Source organism: Buteo buteo, chromosome 16 (genome assembly GCF_964188355.1).
Source record: "Buteo buteo chromosome 16, bButBut1.hap1.1, whole genome shotgun sequence".
NCBI classification, from domain to species: Eukaryota; Metazoa; Chordata; class Aves; order Accipitriformes; family Accipitridae; genus Buteo; species Buteo buteo.
Window position 1 is genome coordinate 2,354,018 of NC_134186.1, and position 21,699 is coordinate 2,375,716.

Sequence of the window (21,699 nt, forward strand, 5' to 3'; positions counted from 1 at the left end):
TTTGTTGAGTCATGTCATGCTGAATGCGTTTCCCGGCACTGCTTAATGCTTCGGTCAGAGGGTTGCATCATCCTGCTGTGACAAGCAGCCTCTTCAGGGCATGAATAATAATCAGGTTGCAGAAAAAGCTAATCAGGGGAATAGAAATCAAAAAGAATCATAACAAAGCTTTAAACTTGATCCTCAAGACATCATCGCTAAGCGGGCACACTGACTTGCATTTGCCAATTCCCTACTGCAGCTGGCTTTGAATTAGCGTGGTGGTTTTATAATAATGGGTCAAATTCACTGTCTGGTGATTAGTGCAGAGCTCTGGTGGCAGGGTGACAGCTTTTTCCACAGTGTCCCCACTGCACACTCAGGTCTGTGGGCTACCCTGGATATAGATGATATCGGAGACTTAAGATCACAGAAGATTTAATTGTTTTTGCCAGACAAGCCAGATGCTTTGTATTCGGTTCCTGTTCTAGAGATGGGTCTGGAGAGAAACGAGAGCTGTTTGTTCCTTCGGCCAACCCCTCTCTCCAGGGTAGGAATGCTCCCCACCGACTGCTGCTTCAGACCAGGTCCCGAGTGGTGATGTCTCCAGCATCATCCCTGGGTCATCTGTGCTAAAGCGAATGTCCTGCTTTTCATACGTGGCAAGAGAGGAGGAGAAAGTTGCTTCCAAAGTACCACCTTTCAGTGTATCTGCTGCTGCTTCCTTGCTTAACCCTCGTGCTTTAATGGACGACCAGCAGAGGTGGCAGAGTGTCGGACACAGAGTCAGCGCAGAAAGCTGCACATGATGGTTTTGCTCAGCTCCAACAACTTTGTATGCTGTGAAGGACTTGGGGAGATGAGGCAGAGCTAGCTAATCAGAAGAGCCGTTTCCAGGGCAAGTTGGAGTGACTCTCCCCAGCCGTGCATGCAAAACACCAGGGCTCAAAGGAACAGGGAGCCAGTGTTTTACAGCTGGAAATCTTTCAGGGTAAATAGGCGGAGAAAACAAGGACTCACAGTTTGCTCATGTGGGAACTGATCGGGGAGTAACGAAAAATCCTAAACACATGGTGGTTGCAAGGCAGATTTACACGTGTCGGGAGGTTGTATATATACGTAGCAAACTGGCTGCGACGGTCCTAGCTGAAATCAGGCACTCGGACAAGGCAGCAACTGCTGGCAGCAGGCGTCCTCTGAGGAGGACATCCTTTGGGCACCGTTTTGCAAGTAGGTCCTCAAGCTGTATCTGAGCGTTGGGGACTTCTGCTTCCTCCCTGTGGTAACAGCAGGTTAGAGCTCGTTTTGACGTCGTGCTGCGGTGGAGCTCGGTGCTATCGCTGTAGTACTGCTTCTGGCACTCGGACGCGTTTGAACGTCTGCTCGCTACTTCGTGTAGTGAGGGCGTGCCCATAGCAGTTCTCTTACACTCGCTGTGGTGTGTTCGTATGAGAGAGTGTGTCCTTAAAAACTTGCAATTAAAATACATAAAGTACAGAGGTGAGGGATGGTTGTTGCTATTTTCTGGAAACATTAAACTGTGATCTCCTGACATCCAAGATAGGTTGAACCTCCAAAGCTGCCATCCTCCTCCTTCTCTAAAGAGGATCATTCTGCCAAGTTTTGAGTCACACAAATCTTCTAACTTCAATTTTGGCTCAGAATCAAATGCTGTTCACACAGAGTAGAAAAGGAAGCAGATCTCGTGAAGGAGGAGAGAAGTCTTACTAGAAGAATGTGATGGAACAGGGACGGACTGCAGCTCGTAGTGAATAACAACAGGGAAAGGATCGACTTTTCTTCCTTATTTCCTTCCTCCCTTCCTTATTTCCTTCTTTCTAAAATCGTGGCCATTTATAACCTGTCACGGGATGTAAACTGCTCTCGGGGAAGGGAGGAACAGCCACAGTAACATTAACGACCCCTGCCCTTCCAGTTCCCCGAGCCAGAGGTCTGTAGGGATGCCCAGAGGTCTGTAGGGATGCCCACATCAGCATCTCCTCCTCTGTCCCCAGCCCCCTGTCTTTTGAACAAGAGCGGTCAGTTTTGTCTCTGCCACAGAAAAACCTGAGCTCACCGTGGTTCTTTGAGTGACATTTGGGGAGCAAACAAAGATATGTAAATTGGAGCTCATTTCCAAAACTGAGAGGCAAAAGGATCCCCGGGCTTCTGTCTTTTTCTGATGGGAATGGATGTAATTGTTAGCTGCAAAGCTGGGAAGAAAAAAAACCGCAGGGAGCAAGGGACAAGAGGTCCTTTAAAATACTGTCAGATGGGGAACTAGAGAGTTGAGGATAGCATTAACAACAACTAAGGTCAAATTTTGCCTTTTTAGCTTTTAGGAAATTATTTTGGGGGAAGATTTTGAAATTCAGTCTTAGTTTTATCATTTGTAATTATTTGGAAGTTTCACTAAGTATATCTTTCTGCACAAAGAGCTCTGGCACTTGCAGCACATTGGTACCAGCAATCGGCGTGCTGTGTTGACTGTTGAATGAATACCATGATTTTTACTTACTATATATAGGTATAGGATGAGCTTTGTTTAAATATGGCAAAGACTTCAAATATTTCAAGCTAATAATATTTTTTTATTTTCCTTCTGGTTCGTGAATCGGGAAGGAACATAAACACAGGCACTGTCTCGAGTAGGTGGTGGCTTCCCAGGGATTTTGGAATGTTTTTCTGAATTGGGACCCAAGATAGCATTTGAGCATGCCAGCTTTCTGTGACTCAGTTTCCCTGGCCATGTAAGGAGAGGGTATTAATCGTTCTTGTAAGGCACCTGAGGTTTAGTGGTGATAGAAGTGCTATTAAGTACTGATTTGTTTACTGACTGCATTTGGAAATAGAGTTCATGGATGTGTTGGCAGATGGGTATAGGAAGGAGCGAGCATCTGTGGCCGTTTGGAGGAATCACCTGCATGTGTTGTATGGCTAGAGTATACATGTGGTTATTAAAATGTGGTTTTGTGTCTTTATGTAGCTGAATGTGGTTCATCTGTAACTGGAACCCAAGGTGTGCTGCTGTCCCCCAACTATCCAATAAACTATAACAACAACCATGAGTGCATCTACTCAATCCAGACCCAGCCAGGAAAGGGGATCCAGCTGAAAGCCAGGACTTTTGAACTGGAGGCAGGAGATGTCCTCAAGGTAATTCTTCGTCTCTAGCAATGAAACGCTACCATGCTGCTAATGAGAGCAAGATCTGAAAGGGAAATGATGTTCCAAAATTGTAATGGAGTTAGCTGAGGCTAACCTCTGGAAAATGCCACCCAGGCCCAGACAGCACTGTCAGTGCTGTGGAAGTCTCTAGGAGAGACTCGTACTCGGACTACTAGTGACCAGTAGTCACTGCTGTGTCGTTAAGTGATTGGCATGGCAGTTTTGAAGACAGCAGCAAAATTACCATGGACCAGGCTGAACTTCAGGCAGGGCAGCTGGGCTAGAATATTGTCTGCGTGTATCCCCTCTAAGGTTAGAGCAGGACATAGACGTGATACATCTGCAAAACAATATCTTCTAGCCCAGGGACACTGTCTGATCAGCACGTGTCACTGCTGCGCGTTGGTTTGCTGTGCTTAAAAACATATTGTGTAATTTTAGGAAATCGGCGCCTCTGAACTTCACCAGCTCATAGCAGTCTCTGGCAGCAGCCCTAAGGCGATAGTGAATGTCCTTTGCACTTCAGCCTGGCTGGTTATTTGAGGCCTCAGTCTGCAGATGGATGTGTAAACAAATTCTGTATCTATTAAAAGCGTAGACATCTTTGCTGTATCACTGCACCTTCTGCCGTGAAGTCTTCCCTGAGATGAAGAGATTTGTTGGAATGTCAAGGGTTCTTCCTTTGTAGCTAAATTTCAGTTCTTATCTGCATAATTGTGCTGGGGAAACTGTTAACACGTGAGGAAGTGTGAGGTTCTTAGAATTATTTTTGTGGCTTTAAGAATCAAGGCTGATTTGTCCCAAAAAGGGGTTTATTTAAATGCAGAACTCCAGGCTCAAGCTCTTCAGCATTCCCATACTCAGTCTTAGATTAATCTGCATTTACAAGTTTCAGGACTCTATATAGGAGGAGACAAATCCAGGCTGAGTTTCTATTAACCACAAAGAAATGGTTTTGTAGGAGGCATTAATATTACAAGATGTGTGCTGCTGTGCTAAGCCATCTTCCCAGAGAACGCCTCTGTCCTCATTTAAGTGCCATACTTCTGCACTGCAAGATAGGTGTAATACACATATTTTCAGCTCACAAATGACTGGAAAGAGAGAGAGATTTCCAGCTAATGCAAAGAATATACTCGTTGTGAAAGAAATTATGTTCTCTCAACAGGTTTGTCATCAACTTCTCATCTGCTCCTGAGGAAAGTTACTATCAATCTCCACTAGTGAGAAGTTGCTTTTTATCCTCATAGAGAATCATGCTATCTAAAAGAAAGGAAAAAAAACATTTGTGTTTTTCTTAAATAATAGCGGGGTCAAGGCACATCTAAGACACTGTAGGGAGAAAATGTTTTTCCCAGTAGCTGTGCTGCACCTTTGGAAAGAGAGCTTAGTTCAGAAAACACAGCCCTGAGTACAGGATAAGCTCAAGTGTGAGGAGGAGGAGGACGCAGATCCTCCAGAGTGTGAATCCTGCTCCTCAGCTAAGCAGCATCGTGAAGTCTCATCAAGTCAGACTCCTAGTTGGGATAATTTCACTGGTTTTAAAGGAACTGTCCCTCTTTGCGCTCCTGGATGATTTGGTCCCTGAAGTAGCGAATAAAATGTTTTCCAGTACGTGTTTCTTGTTCCTCCCAGGTCTACGATGGCACCAATAGTTCTGCTCGTCTGCTGGGCTCCTTTAGCCGCTCTGAAATGCTCGGCACCAGCATAAACAGCACTTCCAGCAGCATGTGGCTTGAGTTTATCACCAACAGTGAGAACACGAGTAAAGGCTTTGAGCTGCAGTTTTCTAGTAAGTCTTAGGCCCATACGCTCGTGAGGTGGGAATCCAAGGTGTAAGGGTGTATTTTTGTGTTACGGTTGCACAACCAGAGGAAACAGTCTTTCCCATAGAGATCTTGTAGTCTAAAGTGGAATTGGAGTGGGGGAGATCATTATGCCGGCAAACCTTTTCTGTTGTGAATGAGGCAGTGGTGATACAGAAACTTTGGATCAAAGCTGAGATACCAGATTTCTGGGATCTCGTTCAAATATTAATTAAAAAAAATATTAATTTTCAATATGGTGGTTTTTCTCTCCAGCAAATGGTTTTAAGAGGAAAATATTAATATGATCTTGTGTTAATATCTCCTGGCTGTTAAATATCTGATGAAAACAGATGCTGTTTCTTCCGCTCCAGGTTTTGAACTCATTAAATGTGAGGACCCTGGCATCCCACAGTTTGGCTACAAGGTACACGATGAGGGACACTTTGCTGGCAGCTCCGTATCCTTTAGCTGTGACCCTGGCTATACCCTGCGAGGCACCAGGGTGCTGGTCTGCCTGACGGGGGAGAGGAGAGCTTGGGATCAACCCCTGCCAACCTGCGTAGGTGAGGCAGCTCTTGCTGTTAAAACGTCCTCCAACAAGTACTTTGCTGTGGGCACCGTGCTGAATGCCCCTTCTTCCTTCTTTGCTAATACATATGATGTTAACTCTGATACTGATTGCACCCATCTACATTAGTAAAGACCATGGATAGGATACTATGTAAGGCATCTTCGTATTGAGAGCCCTGATCTCTGCAAAAGTTCTACAAGCAGTCTGAACGTGAAACACTGTGCTCTGAGCACAGATTTGACAAGGTTTCTTACTTCTCTCCAAGGAGACTACTGCTCTTCTAGTCCTTGTCCTTTCACTTAAATGTGTTAAACAGAGTGGCACTTTCTGATAATGACAGGCATCAACGTGTGTCCAGGCATTTGACAGTTCAAAGTCATGTTTATTTGAGAGCTACATGACATTTGATTCCAGATCTTCAGATGGTTTAATTCCCTCAGTCTTTTCTTAGCTAAGTCCTGAGTGCCCTTTTACCTGTAGCTGTCCAGAAGGATGTCTTCTTGCTTGGAAAATTCTGGTATTAAGTTTTGTGTATCCAAGTGAAGTGCTGTTGGTCTGTTACTCGACAACTTCATCATTAGCTAGTGTTTCCAGGACATGGTGAAGTTCTCGTAGACTTAGTCCTCTGAGAGACCTCAACAACCAGAAGGCTGCTTTCATGGTTATAAGTGATGTGCTCAGACATTGGCATTCTATATTCTCCATAAGTTAGAACCATTCTTTATGTGGTAACTCTGCTGAATTTTATCCTTGATTATAGAGGTAAAAAGACAAATTTTTGTGAGTTATGAATCCTCTTAACCTTTACCCTATTTGCTATACATATATTGCATGTGAATGGTCGTGTCCGTGTGAGCACGTAGAAACTTAAATAATTTTAGCAGATGTGTTATGAAAATGTATTCAAAATCCTCACGTTCTTTTGAAGTTCATTTAGCAGACACATACGTATGTTGGCTTCTTCGTTTTATCACACTGATGAATCGTTAAGACATTTTGCAGATACGAGCGGAAGAATTGAGCTCTTTCACCCCACATGTGTGAATCCGGGAAAGCAGGATGCTGGCAGGCTCTGCCTTTACTCGCTGCAAAGTCCAAAAGGTGGAGGGAAGCTTTGACAGCATGTCAGGTGTTAGGAATGGGCATAGCAGTGTAGAGTTATTCTGATAACTCAGTCTTTTAGCTGAATTAAATGATGCTCTTTATCGTTGTTTTGTAGGCTTTAAGAATCTCTTTAAATGGCAAGAAATACTCCCCGTTGTATTCATAGGATGAGATTTGCATTGTTGCCAAGTAAGAACCATAATATGTCATGAATCTTCTCACTAACCCATATGTTTCTTTCAGCTGAGTGTGGGGGTACTATCAAAGGAGAGTCGTCAGGACGGATACTGTCTCCCGGCTACCCAACGCCCTACGATCATAACCTGAATTGTATTTGGACAATAGAGGCAGAAGCTGGTTGCACGATAGGGTGAGTTGGACCAGGTTGTTGTAGCTTGGTTTTCTTTCCATGTACGGCTTACTTTTCCAGAAGCAGATCAATAACTATGTAAGGCACGTAGAGAGAATACCCTGTCATTTTGAGAGTCCCAAATGAAGCAACAAGCACTGGTTTATCTCCTTGCCAGGTTGGACAGAAGCGGCATCGCTTCTCCTTTCTCTTACGCGTTTTAGCCCTGTATGGCCTGTGCCTGTAACAGCTATTGTGCCATGGGTGGTGACGCCAGATTATTTGTTATTGCTGCCTGTGGTATTACTGTATTAAAGTAACATCCAAGAGCTTTTACGTGCATGTACAATGCAAGTGTTTTTCACCCTTTTCCTTAATGGCATGTATTCAGAAACAAACCTTTTCCACCAGATTAGTGTTGTATTTCCCAACAATGTTTAACACGTGTCCAAGTGACATAATCCTAAAATGAGGACATATATATAAAATTGCTTGGAAGACCACATCCCAGGAAACAATAATGGAAGGCAGTCGCGGGTTTGGTTCATCTCCCATTCGTGTTGCCAGAGAAAATTAACGCTGAAAGGGATGAGCTCTGTCACATTACGTTTGTAAGAATGAACAGACAGATGTGAGGGTCCACAGATGTGAGTGGACGGCTGGAAAACTGAGACCACAGTACTTAGCCTTCATCTTCTACTTGCATTGTTTTATTGTTTTAATAATAAATGGAACACATACAGGGTAATTATCCTCCCAAAGGAAAGACTCAAGATGGTTCCTAAACATCTGGTCTGTACAGAGACCCAAGACTGTTTTCTCCTCCGACTTCTCTTACGGTGCTGTTGCCACTTTCCTGTTGGAAAGCGGCAGTTTGAAATGTAATTTGTTTGAGTTATGTGAATTTGGCAGTTAGGTGAGCACGGTATTGAGAACATTTGGCTCATAAAGTTAGTGCAGTCACCAGCAGAATCCAGGCAGTTTCCTGCTCTGCGATACTTCTTCTGTGATCCTTGCTGCTTAACCACTGTTCCCACGCTGAAGTTTGCCCAAGCCCTGCCAAGCCATTACAGTACTGCTCTGCGTGTACCTGCATATTTCAGTCCAGCTGAAGTCATCTTCGACAGAAAACTGACGTATATTGGCAAGTAAAGTTTTTGCTAAGTGCTGGGACTTGAGGGGGAGAAATGTAGATTATAAGGTCTGTCCAACAATAATCTGCTTCTCCCACGATCTCCCATTATATTTTCTAGTGCTTGATAGTTGGTGCGTCAGCCCCATTTCTGTGCTGACCCGCGACCTGTTGCTGTTCCAGTCCTGCACTCCTTCATTGTCGGTGCCCTTTTATCTTCAATGTCGCTTCCTTGCTGCATCAGCACTCATCATCCCTTCAGTGGAGACTGTTAATAACGTTGAGCTCTGTAGTGCTTTTAGTCGATGGATTTGTGCTGGAGATAGATTTGGTCCGGTGTATTCATCTTTACTTAATGCAGAAATTCCCGCTATTAGCTCTGCTCTTCAGTGTGGTTCAATAATGGATGGTTTCTGGTATGAACGCAGGAGAAAGAGCCTAGCCGACGCATCTTAATTCCTGCACAGGCAACTTCCAGTTGAAGTCTCCTCTTTTTTTTCATTCTCCTGTAAAAGATTCTGAAGAAGCCGAAGATTTCTGTAGGACAAAGAAGACGAGACCCCCTTTTCTTCTCCTTGCCCCCCCCCCCCCCAAAATGTAAGAGGCTGCCTCATGCAGAGACCTCTTCAGCGAGTGAACTTTACTCACGCACGTAACCCCTGTCTGCTTCTCTAAGAGTACTCGGATGAGCAGAGCTATAGGCTTGCATTTGCAGGATGAGCCAGAGGCTTGGAAGGGGCCAAGACTGAAATGAAACGATGCCAGGCAGTAGTACGGTAATATACCTTGTGACCCGTCCTTTCAGCAGAGATGAAAGCTCCCTTCTTCTGTTCCTTTATTTGGCAGCTCAAACAGAACAGATGATCTCTGGGTAGTTGAGAGAGAACATTTTCAGCAACTTCATTTTTATGGTAATCCATTGGAAAAATAATTCTCTTCACGCATGATACAATTGTATAAAGCTCTCATTTATAACTTACATTAAAATTAATCACCAAAGCTTTTTGAATAAAGCTGTATCTGCACAGAATGAGAGGAAGGAGAGAAAGATAGAAAAATTAGCCTGTACATCATTGCCATGAAAGTTGAAGGGTTGCACTTTGAGAGAGGATTAATTTTGTGCATGTGCAAACACACGCATGCACACGCACATAAAATTACAACTGAAATGACTTGGCTTATCTGTGAGGCTCTAGGGAGAGAAAGAAGTGGGAGGGTGTACTGGAAAATGAATGAAACTTGCCTTCGAGTACTGCTTGCACAGCTGAGAGCAGTGAATACACAGAAGCGGCAGTGGCGTTTTATTGTATAGCGGTGATCTCAGTGTCATAAGAGAGTTTAATGATGTTGCTAATCCTAGTGTAATGGATGGTGCTGTATTGACAGGTTTCATTTTTCACAGTCTCATCTAGAAATAGGAGTGAGAATATTGGAATGTTCCAGTTCACTTCCTTGGAGATTTCCAGGGACAGAACATTTAACAGCTTTTAAGTTTGGGGACCCTCTCCAGGCTGGAGGGAGACAGCGGGCAGCCCTGCAAACTGCTGACAGCGTGGAAGACCTGTGGTTTCGGTGCAAGCCACGTGGCCATGACCAATGTGTCAAGCTGCTTTTGCCTGCTGAAGCCAGCTCCGGGTGGGAGCCCAGCCTCTTGCTCAGCAAAGCCCAGTTGGGGTGGCCAGGGCTTGGACGGGAAATGTCAGCAGAAAGAGCCCCAGGTTGGTCGGTCAGGTTGTGGGGCTGCTTTCTGAACAGCTCACCAAGAATGATGCAGACTGTCAGCGCAGAGCTGGTGTCTTGTCCTCTCTGCTCCTCGTTAAGCTGGGAGAACTTTCCCCCCATCACATATACGCATATAGCCACAATTCTAATTCGCTTTTTGCTGCATTTTCATGCATGTAATTGGGATTGTCAGAGTGCAAGAGTAAAACTCTCTTCCTCTCCATTGTCTGCTAAACCAGTGTCTCGGTCTTGTCTTAAATGAAGCCCTGCTGGGAATAGAATCAGGCTGATAGAAGAATCATGCTGTTTGGTTACAGATGTGCCTAGACTGATTAGCTCCACAGCACACCAGTTTTCTTAATAAAATCGGCTATCCCAATAGACTCCCGAACCAACTGGCGTTGGACAACCTGTGCCTTGCCACTGCGTCACCTGGTTATCACGCTAAGGTTTTCTCCTCTTGGCAAAGCCTTGCCTGCAAGTTGTTTCTTAAAAATCAATGAGGGGAGTTGCTGTAGGCAGCCTTGGTCTTCTGGGGAGCCGGCGGTGGCAGTTCCAGGGTGTCCCCCCACCACAGGTCGGTCTCTGCCGGTGTCTCCTTGTTTCCGAGGTCTTCAGCAGTGAGTTTTCTCTGGCAGTTTTGGCTAACTAGACCCGGTTAGCCTGAGAGCAAATGTAATCAGGCCAATGCACCCGTGGAGAACAGCTCTGCTATGATCCATTCTTACTTTCCGCGAGTCTAGCTTTTTTTCTCTTTGCTCAAGGTCTCTGCTAGGTAGATTTATGATTCAGCTCTTTTGGTTTCTGTTGGGTTCTATGGACATCATTTTGTTGCTGAGTACATTGCAGTGTTGTTTTTTTGGTTGGGGTTTTTTTTTCCCCCCCTTTTATGGTTCTACCTGATTTATTTATGTTTGCCCCGGATAAATGGGAAAGCAGCCAAGCGAATGCTTCCTTGTTTTCCTCTGTGGGCTGTCAGGGTTTTAAGCGCAGTACCTGATTGTTTTATTTTTTGCAGATTTTTCTCAGTACAGTTTATAGATTTCTGTCCTCGTTTCAAACTAGCGTGCCTCAAGTTACCCTGTGTTAGCCTGATTTCATTGTGTCAGATGGTATTTCCCCCAGTGATAATGTGGCAATGAAAAACAGAGGCAATTAAATGCCTCCTCTTCAGTTGGCATTTTAAGTGCAGGAGTGAAAGGGACTGTACCCTGATGTCTCGCAGCCTTTAGTTGATAACTCCCTTGGGTGTAAGAATAATAATGACTATATCTTATGCTTAGATGGTACTTCTGATCCCAAAGCTCTTTGCAAAGCCTGGATTCATCTGCTTCGCACCCTTCCACGACAGAGGTTGGTTTGGTGGGGAGAAGTGCAGTGTGCTATCCCCCCCAGCCCAGGGTGGGAAGAGAGGAGCATCCCACCAGGAGTTGATGTTGGGATCAAGTTTGTCCTGTCCCAGAGTGCCACCAGGGCTCTCCTGGGCATGGAGGGAACTGCTGGCCTTCTCCCATCCCCTTAGGTCCATCGCTGGTCCAGGCTCTGGAGTGAATTTCCTCGCCATGATGACTCCTGCCAGCATCTTGGGCTTTCCCTGGGGATTTTTCTGTGGCGGTGCCAAACAGGCATAGCCCTGGTTTAGTTTAAAAGCAGAAGACGAGAGCACTGAGGAGTACTGCTGCAGGCAGTTCGGGACTAAGGAACATTTGCTGCATACACTGGAGGCCTTGCAGCCCTCTCTCCAGGGCAGACAAAACTGTAAAATACGCAGAGTAAGGAAATGAAATCTGCATTCGGAGCATCATAATAAATGCCCTCGTTGAGAGCACAGTGTAATTTCATTCCCAGCCACCAGTTTCTTAATTTGTTTTCTCTCCCTTCCCTTCCTATTGTGGATGAGCTGGCTGCTGCTGCCTCGCTTTTTCTTTATTTCTTGCTGAAGTTGTTCTGTCGCCTGATCCTAGATACAGTTTTGCAATATCCACAACTTTGTAAACCTGTCAAAATCCTTTCCTGGATCAGCCACTTCTCGGAGCTGCTGCAATCCAGCAGTCGGAATTTGCACCCACCTGTTTGCCACCCTCCAGCACACCCTTTTCTGCTCCTTTTTATTAACCTCTGGGGCAGTTAACAACCTGGTAAGGGTTTCTTTTCCAGCTTGATGCTGTTCTAATTAAGAGTAGTGTTGGTTGTTTCCTTCCCTCCCCTCCCCCCCCCCCCGCCCCCGATACACAAGATTAGCTTGGTGCCAGGAGCAAATTCTTTGATCTGAGTGCAGGTAACAAAAATCAGTGCATTTTATCAGTAGATGCTGGCTCTTGACAATAAGCTGTTCCTTGCAGGACACCAAAAAAAAGCAAAAGGACAGCCAAGGTTGTTGCTGTGTGCAGCATAGGGACAATGTATGAATGGGATGCATTTAAGTTGTCTGAAGGAATCACAGCACGTTTTCTGCTAATTCTGTTCTTAGAATAAGTTTCTCGATACTTCTGTGTTTATCTGTTACAGAGCTTAGTGAAACTACGGACAAACTCCTATCCCCTCATTCACAGCCCCTGTACCTCTCTGCTGCAGGTTTCCTCCGTGTCATTGACTGAGCCTTTTGTCTGTGTGACAGCTACTCGTTGCAATGTCTGAGCACCTTTGATGTAAAACCAACTGTGATATTCTGGCTGGGGACGTTTCCACTGCTCACAATGGGCTTTTGGACCTTTACCTTGTTCCTCAAGGTTTTTAGGACAGATTAGTAATTTTGTTCACTCAGGAGAGAACATCAGAAAGGTGCCAACTTTTCTGAAAAGATCAGTGTTCATGACTCAGTTGGGTTTTGTTTATGGATGTGTTTTATTAGGGAGGCATGTGGCTAAGAGATCTTGGGTTTTACAGACACAAAGTTTGTTAGAGGGCTGAAGTACTTTGTCCAAGCTGAGTTGCAGATAACAGGAGAGAACACATTCGTTGTGGGCCAAGCTACCTTAGGTTGGTACCAACCACGTTTCTAATCCTTTCAGGAAAAAAGGCAGAGCTCAGTTTGTGGTCTGACTGTCAGTTCATTTTGCCACACAGGCTCCATTTCATGGTTTTCCACACCGAGGAGTTCCACGATGTGCTGAGGATCTGGGACGGTCCGGTGGAGAACGGCATCCTCCTGAAGGAGATCAGCGGGTCTGGCTTACCCAGCGACGTCCACAGCACTTTCAACTCTGTCATCCTTCAGTTCAACACCGATTTCTTCACAAGCAAGCAGGGCTTTGCTGTTCAGTTTTCAGGTAGGCTTTATGTTGTTTCCTCAGCGTTGTCCAAACATAGCTTTACTGGTAAGTGATTTCAGTTCTATCTACAAAGTACTGATGGTGAGCAGACGACACTGTATTGAACGCAGTAGCAGGAACTGTGGGGTCTTCCAGCCTTTTGTGCTCTACCGCGTTGGGGTGCAGTCTCTGCAAATACAAGAAAAACTCTTGTATTTTGTCCTTGCCGTGCAGGTGAATGCTGTGCTCCCCTCTGCTACAGTCACCTTCACAGTGGTGAACTTGGCAGCAAGATGTAGCGCAGTATATTGTGGAATACACAAGAAGGAATTACAGATATTTCCACCATGTTCCCACAGGTCCCTTAGAGACACCAGCGTGCAGGCAACTTCCCCCTGGTGTTCTGAGAGCAGTTGGTCAGTGGTCTCTGAAAACCAAGTCTATTTAAAATCCTCCGTATTGGATCCCCGGAGATGCAGATCACAAAAAGCTCTATTGGCTATAGGGATGTCATTGCTCACAGCAGCGCTGCGTGTAATGCAACTGCAGTCTGTCACTGCCTAAGACCTGGCTGCTGTTACCTAAGTCTCAGCCTTGCAAGCACGTTAATTGCAATTATATTAGGGAATATATTTCACCATTCACGCAGAGCTTTCCAGGATGCAGGCCTTCCCTAGCATGTCCAGTAACCAACCAGCAGATGCCTATTTTGGAGATGGTAGTAAACAGGGAGGCTGTTGGGTGAATGATAATGCGACCCTCCTGGGGCTCAGACACACCGAAGCATTAGAGTTCATTCTGTCTCTCCCAAGTTTTTGCCCGTAGCTTTCTGTTCGGGGTGCCTTGCATGGCCAGGAGAGCAGGCCAGCTGCTTGGGAAGTTTGTGCTGGGTACAGGACCTTCTGGGGTGACCGAGAGAGAGGGAGAGCTTTGTGTCACCCAGCACAGCTCTGCTGTCCTCTTTCTTTGCCAGGTTTGTGTCTCAGCCTGCCAGGAAGGAGCAGACTGGGCTGCTACCTTGCTTATCTTCAGTTACACAGAAAGAGACAGAGGGATTTCCTCTGGCTCTTTTAAGAAGAGCTTTCTCTAAACTGCCTAGGTGTAATAGACTCTCATCAACTTAGCAGGAAATAAGCTCTGCTCCACTGCCTGATACGGAGCTGGTCTTTATTGAATGCTCCTGCACAAAGCCTTTGTTCGCAAGGTGTGACTAAGTAGTCAGACCTAAGCTCAGAAGTATACAGTTTTGGATCTTGTGAACTTTAATGATCTATATAAGCTTGCAAAACTTCTATTAGTCTAGGACTTTCCATACTGCTAGGTATTGTAGTGTTGACAGACCTTGAGCTCCGTCCGCAGTGAAGCTGTGCTGCCCGCCCCCGGCTGAGAAGGAGCTGAGGGGTCATCTCATACCTCAAAGGGAGGCAGCAGCGAGACTGGGAGGGAAACACGTGCATTTCTAAAAGGTCAGGCTTGACGCTTCACAGGGCTAAAGGCTAACTTGCTCTGACACTCAGGGGAAGTGAAAAGTGCTAGCGGATTAGTTTATTTTGCAGCATGTGTTTGACACAGAATTCTATAAAAATGCCATGTAAGATCAGTGGATGTCTGGACTTACTAAGTAAACATGCATGTGCACAATTATACATCAAACTTGAACTCTGTGTAGAGCACTTGAACTTGCCATTCCCCAGAGCCTTTACCAGCTGGAGTGGCAGATGCTCAGTGCAAAGTATAAGCCAGTTTTTGTGTGTGTGGTAACTTTAAGGTATACTGAAGGAGGAGAGATGGAGAATGAAGTCATTGCTCGCGTATCTGCTTAAGGACAGAGTCTAAGTACAGCCGATGCTGTAAGGCTGTATTAAATATAAATATATATATAAAATATATATTTTTACTACTCCTCAGTTTCCACTGCCACTTCCTGCAATGACCCAGGAATTCCCCAGAACGGGAGCCGGAGTGGTGACAGCAAAGAGGCAGGTGACTCCATCATCTTCCAGTGTAATCCAGGATACGCTCTGCAAGGGGAGGCCAAAATCACTTGCGTGCAGATTGAGAACAGGTTTTTCTGGCAACCAGACCCTCCCTCCTGCACAGGTATGAACACGCATCCATCCTCCCATTGCACTGGCTTCCTGGCCTGTTTCATTGCAAGACTTCTGCATCTGAAGGGAATGAGTCCTGCCTGGTTTGAAGAGGTGTATGACAAGGTATATATGTCTCGGGTAGCTGTCTCACAGAACTGCTTTTTAGGTTTATCCCCAGAGTGTCTGGGACAATGAGAATCTAGTTCGTGCTGGGAGCTCATAGGACATACTGCAATGGAAGTGATGATATTTAACCTGACAAGTCAAAATTAAAGGCTGCTTTAAAACTCAGGTTAGTGGAGAGGATTGGGGTCATGGGTGAATAATTTCTGCATGAGGAGACAGCAAATTCTGTCATGAGAAAGAACTATCTGACATTTTCTTTGAGCTCATAAAGTACTAAAAGAAGCTCGTAAAAGCGATTCTTTTTAATATGTCCAGAACACATAAAAATAGTCATGCTAAGCACATAAGAGCAATAAACATCAAATTTGCTGGCCAATTAAATGCTAGCCACAAATTACCTACCTTTAACCTTCATTCCTGCTTATGCACTGTTATCCCAAGCAAGAAAAATCAATTAATTCTGTTTCTAACATCTGATTTAATGCCAGCCAGGAAACTTCTACAGCATGCACAGGATTTATGCTCCCTGCAGGATGACTTCGTTTCTGAATGACTGTCTTGATGATCTAGTGTGGCACCCTTTCAGCCTGATAGAGACAGTCCTTCTAGTCTTCCCGGAGCTATAACTAAATCATATTGTTGCATGTCATGCCCATCTCGTCATTCTCCTGTTGAGGTTTTCTTTCACACCAGAAGCTGGGCTCTCAGTCCTTTTCAGAGAAATGTAGCCAGGGCTTTAATCTTGGTGTGAGATGAATTCCCATGGGTCGTCTCCAGTTTGACCTGGAGATACTGTGTTGGGTCCTTTTTGAACAGAAGTCCAGCAGTCTTGTTTTAGGAGTCATAAGCTCTGTTCAAAACTTGAAAGCAGTGTCTTGCTCCTTCCCTCTATTCAGTGGCCAAGGATTTGGAGGAATAATCAGTGGCCAGTTGGTATCAGTTTTATAGTAACTGTGTAACAGGGTGCCTAGTTAGAGTTGAATTGGAAAACGGGGTTTAATTTAGGGCTTGGGTTTTATGTTTGTATTTAGCTCTTCAGATATCTTTTCACATCTTCATTGTACAAGTTCTGCAGTCTCTAAACAATGTGGGCTGAGCTGGAACCTCAGCTGAAACAGCCCTCTGGGGGCTTGGGCTATTTGAAGTCTGTATCCTGACCCAACTCCAAACAGCTGTGGCTTGGACCAGTTTCTAGTTTAAATCCTTTGGAGACTATGGGTGGGATTTTCAAAGAAATCAGAGGGTGTTGAACAGTCATCTCCCTTAGGCTTTTCAAAAATGAGTCCATATACTTCAGTGTCTTCTGAGTTTTCCTGACTTTACACTCTGGAAGAGGAACACACCCTAAAGGTTAAGGTTAAGGTAAAGGTAAATGGACACAGAATAGATGCTTGTGGTTCTTCCAAGTTATTTGTGCATGACTTTCAGCTAAACTCTTCACTGTCTGTGCTGTGATTTCCTTGCCTATTCGAGAGGGATAACAGTTCTCAGTGCCTGCAGTAGCCTGCGACTGGACTTGGCTGAAGAAGTTTCTTTTGGGCCTTGGAGAATGGTCTCTAGTTTTATGTCTACTGTGATCTTTATAGAGCAGCCCCACTACATTTTACCTGATACCTGGAGATTCTTGTGTATTTGCAGGGTTTTATAAAAGCCCGCAAGATAAATGCAGATGCTCGCTTCTTCGTGGAAGATCCTTCCAAGATTTGTTCTGTTATTTCTGTCCCGTGCTAGTTCCTTTCCCACTTGGTGTTTGCTTTGGGGTAGGGTGGTCGGTGTCAGACACCCAAGTTTAACACAGGCTGTGCTCCCTTCTCTCTCTCACCCCATCCCAACTCTGGGAGGATCGATCCGAGCAATGGGGGGGAATCTTAGAGCATCAACCCTCGTGAAGAGATTGCAGAAGGGCTGACAGTAATAAATGAATCATGAGTATTTGCCACAGTGGAAATATATGCAGGCATTTTCAGCCTTAAAAAAGTAAGAATTGATTTTTCAATCAGCCTGGCATTTAATGTGTTGGTAACTGTAATAAACACAAACAAGCCATTAGTCCTAGACAACATGTTTTCACTTATTTAGCAACCATCCAGACTTTGACCAGGAGTTGCCTAAATAAATGCAACAGAAAAGCATAAGAGTATCTTTCCCTCCTTCTGGTTGCTCACTTACATATCTTATGAAGATTGTAATAGCATCCATAGCTCTGTTTCTCTGTGTGTGTGCACCCTCTCTGGAGTAACAGAGCCCTCATCTCTGTGAGGGCCACTACGAGCTCTTGTAATAAATATCTTAATATTGGACAGCCTTGCCAACTGCCTCTCTGTCCCTTTATCTATCCATATCTCTCTCTCTTTCGCCTTCTTTCATCTCATCTGCTATTTTTTAAGTTTCTCTAAGACAAAGCCTCATCCCTTTGCTTGATTGCCTTCAGCTCCCTGTGGAGGTATCTTGACGGGACCGGCAGGAGTGATCTTGTCCCCGCAGTACCCAGAGCCCTACCCGCCGGGAAAGGAGTGTGACTGGAAGCTGACCGTCTCTCCCGATTATGTCATTGCCCTCGTATTTAACACGTATGTACCCGAGAGCTCTTTGATTCCACTTCTGGGGCTGCCTGTGGGTCCTTTCCTCTCTGAAGGAACCAAACCAAGCCTGGTAGGACTGTCCCGTAGTCCTGGGTAATCTGTTCTCAGACGTTCCCTTAATTTGGGGAAGATAGACATATTTCAACTGCAGCTCCTCTTTGATATACGCATAGCTTTTACAGAACATAACCACGTAACTGGATGTTAGGAAACCCCTGTAGCAGCACTGGCTTAGGGATTTGTGCTCTTGACTGCATCCCCAGTCCTCAATTCTGGACATGTGGAACAGAGGCAGAAATGTCCGGTACTTAGCTGAGGAGCTGTTTTGGGGCAGAAGTGGTCTTTCAGTGATGTGGTTGTACAGCTCATCGAGACCACAGTCTGTTGCTCTCCAGCAGCTGCTGTAGCACGCTCATATTTCAAGCACTCTTCCTTTGGTTTTGCAGCTTCAGTTTGGAGCCTGGCTATGATTTCCTTCATATCTACGATGGACCCGATTCACTCAGCCCCCTGATCGGAAGCTTTTATGGTTCCCAGCTACCCGAAAGGATAGAGAGCAGCAGTAACAGCCTCTTCCTCGCTTTCCGAAGCGATGCGTCAGTCAGCAACACCGGATTTGTCATTGACTACACAGGTAAGAGCCATCTGGGGGTGCACCTGGCCCAGCTGACTCAGCAAATACATGGGATTTTACCTGCTATTATTTTCAGGTTAAACCACCTAGCTGAACCAAATGGGAGAAGCTCTAGACACTGTGGAAACCTCTCTTCAGGCAGTAATCTTGCTGTCTGTTTTGCTACTACCAAAGCTGAACAAGGGGCATGGGAGGGAAAATTGGGAGTTGAGGAGAGGGGATCCTGTGGGCTGGCAGAAGAGCCAGGGTACATAAGGTAGATAAGAGCAGCATAGAAGGACTGCGATGTGGCTGAGGGTCAGTCCCATGCGGCTGCTTCTGTGTGGGGCTTTCTTTAACAGAGCAGAAAGGATTTACATATTTATTTTTTTTTCTTTAAGGAAAATCAAGGGAGATTCCCAGAAAATATATATTTATGTACAGGCTGTATTCTGTATAATCTTTCTTGCTCCACACTGAATTTAAATAGTTCTGTCTTCTCCTTAGTGAGCAGAACGTGCCACTCCATTGCAGATTTGAGCTTTTGGAGTACTAGAGAGTGCTGAACTGTTAACTGGTTATTAGGAATGCTCCACATTGCCGTGGATTTCAGGTTTATTCTTAGTGGCAAGAGCAGCTTTGTCCAAGAAAAGGAGGTGCAGACATACATAGCCAATATGAGATCTCAGTCTGAATTCTTAATACTGTCATTCAAGAGCGTACCAAATGATTGGGTGGCTACATCTAGAGGCAAGGATCACGGAGGTGGATGCTCAGCTCTCTTGAGTCAACAAAGCTGTCCTGAAATCTGTGTATTTTGTTTCACTTAAGATTCTAAAGCATCTACTTAAAAATTTACTAATAGTTAGTAAAATAAACAGAATAGTTCACAGGTGTCTGTGTTACTGGAGCAGTGGCTTTTTTTTCTTGCTTGCTTGCGGAGAAAGTAGAACATTGTGGTGGCTTCAGCTGCGATGGTGAGAAACAAGGGCAGTGGTTGGAGTTCTCCCTGGGTGCTTTTAGCTTTCTGTTGATGGAGCAAGCTGAGAAGTGACAGACCTGGCACTGCTGTTCTGGGGGAAAAACAGGAAGGCTTTGGCAGATACGTTCCTTGTTTGTGCGTAGGGTAGGTGGAAGAATGGAGTTGTTACAAACCGTAGTAAAAAATACGCACTGAAAAGCTGGATCTGATGAGCCGGGATTATGCAGAATGGAGACAAGGATTAAAAACTGGGGAAAAAAAAAAACAGGGCTAGAAAGAAACAATTCTTCAAGCCTGCCCTGGCCTATATGGACTAGTTTGCAGGATGGGGAAAAAAGCACTGACGGCTTCAGATGTACTGGATGCGTGCCACGGTGAAACATGGCTTTGCCTCCGTGGTGTACACTGTGAAACAGGCTGTTGAGTCTTGTTGGCCCAACTGCGTGCTGTGGGAGCAGTAATGGCTTGTGCTGGAGAGCTGATGGGCCGCTGCTGTGTTGTCAGTGCTGCTGCTGCTTTCTCTGTGTGCTTGGGCAGTTCTCTCTTCCTATACCCTGTCTCCAGTCTGTGGTTCCTGCTTTTCAATTTACTTGACCAGAGGTTAAATGATAGTGAAACGGCAATTCCTATCAGTTATGCTGAACAGATGAATTTCCCTCTAGTAAAGTTATGAAATAATAAGACAAAGACAATTAGCACTGCTTAAGATTTAAGAGATTAGAAGTTTTCTGCTCTTGTTAGAATTAATTTTACTAAAAATTAAGTCTTAGGTTTTCTTCTTTTCCACTTTTTTGGGGCAGCCAGAAAGTAGTTAACAAATGAAATCTCATTAAATTAGGGTGGTTGTGCGATGTGTTTTTCTCCTAAACACTCCTACAGTGTTAATCGCGCCTACATACTTCCCACAAAGCCAAACTGCTGGGAGAAAAGAATGAGGCTTTAAGTTTGCTCATTAATTTCCCTGCACTTTAAAAGGAACCTGGGATTCAAGTCTGAGAAGCAGCAGAAAATAGAACTTTGGGGAATCGAAGGAAGAAGAAAAGGAATGCAGGAGGGAGCATGTGTGAAAGAAAATCAAATACCGAGCTGGGCTCCTTGCCAGCGTGGAATCCCAAGTACAGTTCAAAGACACTGTCTTCTCTCAGCCGTCTCATTGTGTTTGGTCAGTGCTGCAGCCCATGTAGGCTTCTGCCCTTATAGCTCCCTAAATATCGTATATCACCTGTGTCAGCTGTATGTGAAATAGTCTTAATTACCAGGGGCTTTGTAGTCCCCTCTTGGTAGTGTTTTGGGGAGAAAAAAGGCAGAGCAGCCATCTGTCAGCCCCTCCTTGAAACCCTGCATCTTCCCTGGGACTGGGACTGTATCGCTAGCCTGCAGCTACAGCGTGTCGGGTGAATTTCAAACAGCCTCAGCACTTCATTTGAAATTGTTTCAGGGGCAATGGCTCTTCAAGAGAAAGTTCTCCTCTGGGGCCAGGAGGAATGGAGAAAACAGAGAGAGAAGAATGAATTTGGCTTTTATTATGCCAGTTTTTGCATAGAGCATGACAGTGAGAGCGAAGTGGGAATGCAGCAATGCCATAGAAAGGTGTTTGAGGGCAGATCTTCAGCCAGGCAATTTCCCAGCTTAGCTACACAGATACACTACACCAGCAGGATTTCTGATGGATGAACACATATCTTTTGCTTTACACCCATGATGCACTGTCAGCTGTGCAGCAGAATGAAAAATCAAACTTGGGTTACCAGCAAAGAAACTGTAAGTGCACTTTCCCCGCGCTCACTTCAATGTACAGAGGTTTGGTTTACTGTCTGCATAAAACCTCGGATTGATTCAGAGGGTCAGGTGAAACTTAAATGCAATAGTTTGGGATTTCAACTGGGGAGGAATTTATTCTTTGGAATGACTTAGTGGTAGTGAGTACATTTTGGGTTCAGGCTGGTTTGTGAGAAGGAAGACATGCTCTGCTCAGGCATCCCACTTAAGGTCTGTTGAAGTTATCATAATCCTTAAAAAAGTGCTTGTTTGCAACACCAGCTTAGTTAATGTTGTCATTTCTGTGAAAGCAGTGTGCTGTGTTCATAGCAGATTCACTTGAGCCCAACAAGTATTAGTCTGCCAAAGCAAAAGGGTAAGTTCCTGATTACAAAATAGGAAAGACAGTTACAAAACAAAAGCTTAAACACAGGGAAGATACCGTTTGCAATATACCTAGAATT

At 44.9% G+C, this 21,699-nt stretch overlaps 1 protein-coding gene across 1 annotated transcript in view; it reads left to right on the top strand.

Annotated features, from left to right (window-relative positions):
• The window catches only part of CSMD2 (CUB and Sushi multiple domains 2), a 306,984-nt gene that overhangs the window by 205,423 nt on the left and 79,862 nt on the right, over nucleotides 1–21,699 (top strand). Inside the window, exons 22-29 of the mRNA XM_075047281.1 lie at nucleotides 2,966–3,135; nucleotides 4,783–4,939; nucleotides 5,327–5,518; nucleotides 6,874–7,000; nucleotides 12,900–13,102; nucleotides 14,993–15,184; nucleotides 17,732–17,870; nucleotides 18,329–18,516. Coding sequence (XP_074903382.1) covers nucleotides 2,966–3,135; nucleotides 4,783–4,939; nucleotides 5,327–5,518; nucleotides 6,874–7,000; nucleotides 12,900–13,102; nucleotides 14,993–15,184; nucleotides 17,732–17,870; nucleotides 18,329–18,516 — 1,368 coding nt within the window. The remainder of the gene's footprint in view (nucleotides 1–2,965; nucleotides 3,136–4,782; nucleotides 4,940–5,326; nucleotides 5,519–6,873; nucleotides 7,001–12,899; nucleotides 13,103–14,992; nucleotides 15,185–17,731; nucleotides 17,871–18,328; nucleotides 18,517–21,699) is intronic.